At 34.3% G+C, this 6,727-nt stretch overlaps 1 protein-coding gene across 1 annotated transcript; it reads right to left on the minus strand.

Moving 5' to 3' along the window:
- Nucleotides 1–1,718: 1,718 nt before the first annotated feature.
- On the minus strand, nt 1,719–5,549 carry myd88 (MYD88 innate immune signal transduction adaptor). The gene is made up of 5 exons (XM_052114523.1): nt 4,909–5,549; nt 4,028–4,150; nt 3,721–3,901; nt 3,375–3,466; nt 1,719–2,430 (listed from the first exon to the last, which is right to left on the minus strand). Exons 1-5 carry the CDS (start codon nt 5,210–5,212, stop codon nt 2,276–2,278), a joined length of 855 nt encoding a protein of 284 aa, XP_051970483.1. The 5' UTR covers nt 5,213–5,549; the 3' UTR covers nt 1,719–2,275.
- Between the last annotated feature and the right edge of the window lie 1,178 nt (nt 5,550–6,727).

Raw genomic sequence — 6,727 nt, forward strand, 5'->3', positions numbered from 1 at the left:
ACAAGTGGTCCGTCTTGGGCTTTAGATCTTTTGCCTCACCCAGTTTACGGAAAACATAGATTCCACCAACATCATATTAGTTAAAAGTTGTTACTAACATAAAACTGATACTTTCGTTTCAACACACTATTTCTATAAAAAAAATAAAAAATCTAAAATAATACTTATTATAGAGTTTGAAAATCCCATATTAATTTATCATGGTTGCACAGTGGATCTGAGTAACTTATTTTGAAGGGAAATGGATACCATGTTAAATTTCAGTAGAGAATATACCCTTTTCAGCAACAGTTCATTACGTAAACTATGTATGTCTACATAAATTACACAAATTACATGAACAACATGTTTTTGAAAGCAAGGGAAATAACATCAACGCCAACATACAGTTAAATTAATTTTACTCCAAATAAACATTAATGCAGCACTGCAAGGATCAATCGGGGTCAATTGCTGCTAATTTTTGGTTAAGTAATCGGCTCTAGTCCCTTACATCTCTTTGATTTTGATCCGTTGTTCATACAGTATTTTAACATGTATATATAGGCTACACACTTAGCCTATGTAAGCTTGTAGTTATTTAAAATATAACTATTGTTGAAATCATCCGCACAAAATTTACAATAAAATGTAAAAGAAATTCAAAAGAGAAACTTTGCATGGAGCATGTTGGTCAATTCGTGCGACGAATATTTTTACAGTTTAATTTGCTGACATCTTGTGGAATAAATAGCACATTACAAATATTATTCACATGCATTATGCTTTACGTTCGTTCATTGGTCAATATCCATGCTGCTATTCGTTACGTCACTACTAGGCTACTAATGGTGCCTCAAAATCATTGGCCAGAACCTAATGGCGCACTACCCATACTACTTCTGCAAGATATAGAAAGAGTAGTATAGTATTAAGTTATTCCGCTCGGCTATTCTATCCGTAGACCTCCCTAATCTTTAAATCTACAAACGAATATTGTTGGTCAGAAATATATAACACATGCGTCATATGAATCTCATATTAACCATTATTAAAACTCCACAAATCTATAAAATATCAATTGTTGGAGCTGTTGCAACTATTAATCTCATATGAGCCATTGTTAAACTTCCCCTTAAAATATGCTAAAATACGTATTTTTAAGAGCTATTGATGGCTCATCATGTATTTTAAGTTATCTTTGTTCGTTCAATGCTTTGGGAGATAGTTTGCACTGCAGACAAACAGGAAGTGTGGTAACTATTGAGAACTGCCTTTTTTATGTAAATAAAAACCAATGATCTGTGAAAATAAAAGCTTTTGGGGGACTATTAATGCAAGTGATGTACATTGATATGCATTTCAGGATTTTTTGCACGTCAGTGCTGTCAAATATAAGTTAAACTATGAAGACGTGAAATAAAAAAGTTCTTGCACATATTAAACATTAATTCTATGCACCAAAAAAAACAAACAAAACTAAAAACTACCAGACCTTTCTGGTTAATCAGAAATGATCAGACATTTTCAATTTTGTGCAGCTGAATAGGTGTCGATGAGGTTAATTAGGTATTGAGGATATAAAAACATGGTTAACCAACTATGACTGTGACCCAGATAAGACCTGACTATATGTAAATCTGCATTAAGCTGCTAATTTACAAAGAAACATTAAGCAATAATTTGTTCATGGTAAATAGCAGAGCAGTAATAATATACACACACACATGTAATTCACATTAACATTTTATATTCCCAGTGAGACATACAGATTAAAGGTACATTAAAAGCAGCAATAAGAAGCTTCATTTACATTAAGCATTCATTCATTAATTATTAATAAACAAACTGAAATTGCAGGATGATTACGAACATTCAGTTTTCACATGCAAAAATACTAAATATCTGACATACAAACGTTCCATACAAAATTAAGGGTTAATTTTATACGTTGCATACAAAACAACAGTTTTTAATGCTCAGAGATATAAAGATATCTACAGGAATCAAACAAAACTGAAAAAAAAAGAAAAGAAAAAAAGGGTAAGCAAGCACACAACCCCCATTTGAATGGATTTGCTTTGGAAAATCAAGTGACCTTTATAATTGAGCAAACGCACCTTTCGAAAACACTAAAAAGTACCGTTCTTGGAATGTTCTTAAGATGGACCCACTACTGAGTCTGAGAATCTCTCCCATGTGAGCAAAATTCACAATTACGTATTTTCCCTTTATCCTCCAGAGAGAAGCGTGTGCTTTACACAGTGATGATGCAAAGTGGTGTTTATACAAAAGGTTAGGGGAGTGAGAGCGCCTTGGCCAGCCGTGTCCAGAACCAGGACTGTGTGCACGGTCTGGTGTAATCACATATGGTCAGGAAACGGAGAATGCTGGGGAAAGGCCTCTTCATTGTCTTGTAGACGACAGGGATGAGTCGTTTAGAGCGAGCCCCTGCAGCAGAGACAAAAGTGAAACTGGTTTGATGAAGGCCTGTGTGACAGTCACAATTTAGGAACTTAACATGAAATAAGCAAGTTTCTGTTCTGATTTTGGATCTGCATTATCAATTATTTTCTTTGACTGTGAAGGCATGTATCCCAGCTCAACTTACAATACAGAATTACATCCAAAAGTATAAAAATGAAATGCACAAAATATTTTGTTAAGAAAAATGAGAAATAGATGTATGTACTCATAATAGGAAATGAAAATTAAATGTATATAGAGCAACTGCTCACTTAAAGGACTATTCTGAGCTCAATAAAAAATAAAGCTCAATCGACAGCATTTGCAGTGTATTGTTGATTACCACAAAAAACTATTTCAACTCTTCCCTCCTTTAAAAAAAAATAAAAAAGCATATCGAAAAGCATATGCACTTACAATGGAGTAAATAGGGGCAGATTTCTGGAGGGTTTAAAGGCAGAAATCTGTAGCTGAATATTAAAAAAAGCACTTACATTAATTATTATGTATAATTTGAGCTGTAAAGTTATTTAAATCATAGTTTTTACTGTTGTTAGGGTTTTAGGGTTTACGGAATAACATTGTCATGGCAACAAAGTTGTAAAATTGGATTTAACTTTACACAGAAAAGGTTAGTAATTGATTTTACCACACTGAAATCATGTTCATTTACTTATTGTTTACATCTTGTGCCTATACTTTTGAAGTAAGCTATACTTTTAGTGAGTATTTGAACATTATGGATTGGCCCCATTTACTTCCATTGTAAATGGCTCACTGTTTGTTTGTTTGTTGTTGTTGCTTTTTTAAAGAAAAGGAGGGACAAGTAAAAACATGTTTGTGGATATCAACATTATGCTACAAATGCTGTCAAATATTCGTTTCATACAATAATAAAACCATAATACATCTAAAAAACAATGTTGTACCTGGGCAAAGGCTGAGTGCAAATTTAGTTTGAAAGTCACAGGCATCGCTGTCCAGATAGTCATCAGATATAACAACCACCATCCTCTTACATCTAAGGATAACATATTTAGCATTTTCTAACAACTTATTACAGTCATTCATTTTCATTAGATATTGGAAAATTCAAAAGAAACAAATTTAAATCTTATATTCTAGATTCAAGAATTTAAAGCTGCAATTGCATAATAATAAGGAAAAACATGAAACAATCATCCTTAATGTGAAACAGACAACACTTTGTGGTAGAACAATAAGAAAACAAGAATAAAAAGCATGATTATAATGAACAACCGCAAAAAGACTCACCTTTTCTCTATGAGTTCACTGGCAATCGTCCAGACACATGTGCCAGGGAGGACATCCCTGTCAAAGACACACAGCTTCAGGTTGCGTTCAGTCTGTTCCAACTGTTTGATCATCTCATGGACAAACTGGAAGTCAAACTGACAATAGCAGATGAAAGCATCAAAGGTCTCGGGTGTCAGACCTGTTGGCATGACAAAAAAGAAGATAATTAATTTGCTTTTCGAAATAAACTGCTACAAAACTAACAGCGATGCAATCACAATGTTACTCCACAGTACATACACACTAAACAGGGTAATTCACACACCTTGTGGATCATCATACAGAGTGATGCCTTCTCGCTCCTGCGTGCGGGGCCCGCAGCTGTCCACCACTGGGACCTGGACAGGCTTCTTCTGCTGTCTTTCTAAATACTTCTTGCAGTCTTCATCTGTGTAAAACACGAACAAGATAAATTGACTATCAATTGGAAACCTTTCCTACTGTCCAAGAATAATAAATGCTACTTTATTCAATGCTACTTCCTCCCTGTAGTCATTACGATTACATGACTAGCCATTCTTTTCGCAATCGGGGTCTTTCGGCATGAAATTAATTTTGGGTTAGAAAGGTGCAGAAGTCAATCAATAGTGGATTTTGCCAATACCAATAACTAAGGTGGTGGAAGAGGCAGATAAACAAGCCTGAAATACACCGGGGACTCATCTGATAAAACTACAGAGATTAGGCTCACAGAATAATTTGACCTTTCAGATTAATCTCTTTGCCTGGGATTCTGCTATTTGATTTGCCTGTCATTGTTCAGTTATTCAATTATTCAACTAAATTGTGAAAATAAACAATTACATAAATACATCTTTGATTTTATATTTTACTTTAAATGTGAAAAATATATTACTAAGAATGATATCAGACGTATTTTATACATTCTATAAAAATCGTAGTGGGGTAAGATTTCACATGTTTTTTTAATTCCGTGCTATTACAACTAAATGAGCAAACGTTTCAACTTATTTCCCTTGATAATGTGTTTGATGATGCATCATCATCCTGTACATGCTAAAAGTGTATCTATATATATGTTACAATTTAAAATTAAATGGACATTGTTCTTAATGGGGGCACCATACTCCATTTAACCCTAGTACATAGGCCTAAAATATGCGGTATAAATAGTGTGTAACCTACCTATAATGTCTTTAAGCTCTGACAAAACATCTTTCCTTTCCGCTTTTTCTAAAATTGACAGTAAATTTGCAACCGTGGCATCTGGACGCGTTTCCCATTCCGTTAAAACCTTTTCGAAGGGATAGTCTCTTTTCTCGAAGTTTTTGATCTCCAGGTAGGTAAAGTCCATCATTTCGGCGATTGTCCTCCAGTCTGCTGCTACTGTGTTTGTTGGATTCAAATACAATCCCAATTTCTTGCGGAAACTGCAGTTTAAAGCGGTAACTGGAATCGCCTCGTGGTCAATACTTATTTTTGATGCCATATTTGTCCGCAAAACGTAACTTTTATCCACATACGTTGTTGTGAATCTCTGCGTTTAACTCCTTGGCAAAGACAAGACCCCTAAAAGTTTCTCTAAATATGTTTAAGTGCCATTTCTTGAAGCTAACAATATCTACTGACGTATATCAAAACTCGTTTCTTAAATTCTTATGAACTTTTGTAAACTACGCAGTAGACTACAATGTCCTAAACATGTTCAACTGAAGATTGAGGAAACGTTCTCGGAAACGTCAGTCAGATGAGTGACGAAATGGATCCATGATCAAGTGTAGTTTCCGTAGAAAGGGTGGTAAGCTGCTTCGGGGTCGGATTTCGTCACAAAGGGAAGAGCCAATCTGATCTCAGTCCAGTTTATAAAGGAGCAACACTCTATACCAAATATGGACAACTTCCGCAATCAAATGTGGGCAACCACTGAAAAGTTCACTTGAGAAATTACACCATTTTATTTAATGCGATTCTATATATTCTGCAAATAATTATCTATGTAAGCCTATCAAATATCTAATATTAAAACATCTGTGTTTAATTAATTACAAGGTAATCAATATAAATTAATTATATAATAGTAATATTTATAAAGAGTTAAATAGGTACAGCCATGGCCAAAAGTATTGGCAGTGACATACATTTTGTGTTCTGCAAAGATTGTTGCTTCAGTATTTGTAGATAATGTTTTCACATATTTCTAAAAACAATTTAGTATGAGATATACAGCCGTGCCAAAAGTATTGTCAGTGATTTTTTTCACATGCTTCTATTGTATACTAGAAAACAACGATAATCATGAGTTTTAAAGGCTTTTAATGGCAAAAAAAAACAAAAAAAAAAAACAATATATGCAAAGAATCAGTATTTACATTCTTCACTTGTTCTTCATAACAACATTTGTGTCACTGCCAATACTTGGCTACGGCTGTACTTGTTTCTGGATAGTAATGATAATCAATAGGGTTGGGTTCGAGTCCACCTTAGTCGAGTTCGAATCGACAAAACCGTCTTTCAAAACACTTCTTATTTCGCTCTGTTGACATTTAATTTATATGCTGCTTTTCCCCTCCACTCAAACATACACCAAAAAAGTTAAAGCAGCTTTTGTCATTAAAACCAGAGTTATTATTGTTGACTCCATTTTCAATTTGTCCTTTCACTTTAGTTGAGTTTTATCTATAATGTGACAAAAACAACCTCATCTCATTCATTTTCAATGAGAGCTGTCGACTTCTGGCAACACGAGAACGTTGGTGTCATAGATGTGGGCGTGTTCTCAAAGTTGAGAAATGTTTAAATTTATGCATATGAAGAGCGACTTTCAGGAGCGACAGCATACAGCTGTCTCTTACAGTTTTTTCCCTCTCTTTTCAAAACCAATCTGAAACAGTTACCACTTCTCACTTCTTGTTTCTGAATAATTGGAGACAATGGATTATATGAGTAAACTATTTAAACACTGACAGTTTTTCACCATATCACGTTTCATGAGAGAGAGAGAGAG

Source organism: Xyrauchen texanus, chromosome 42 (assembly GCF_025860055.1).
Source record: "Xyrauchen texanus isolate HMW12.3.18 chromosome 42, RBS_HiC_50CHRs, whole genome shotgun sequence".
NCBI classification, from domain to species: domain Eukaryota; kingdom Metazoa; phylum Chordata; class Actinopteri; order Cypriniformes; family Catostomidae; genus Xyrauchen; species Xyrauchen texanus.

Bases quoted from the DNA above. Each gene is read 5' to 3' on its own strand.
- myd88 (XM_052114523.1), bottom strand. From the start codon at position 5,212: ATGGCATCAAAAATAAGTATTGACCACGAGGCGATTCCAGTTACCGCT. The intron at 3,467-3,720 runs GTGAGTCTTTTT...TGTTATCCTTAG, and splicing joins AGTGAACTCATAGAGAAAAG to ATGTAAGAGGATGGTGGTTG. The intron at 2,431-3,374 runs GTACAACATTGT...TCTCTGCTGCAG, and splicing joins TGCACTCAGCCTTTGCCCAG to GGGCTCGCTCTAAACGACTC.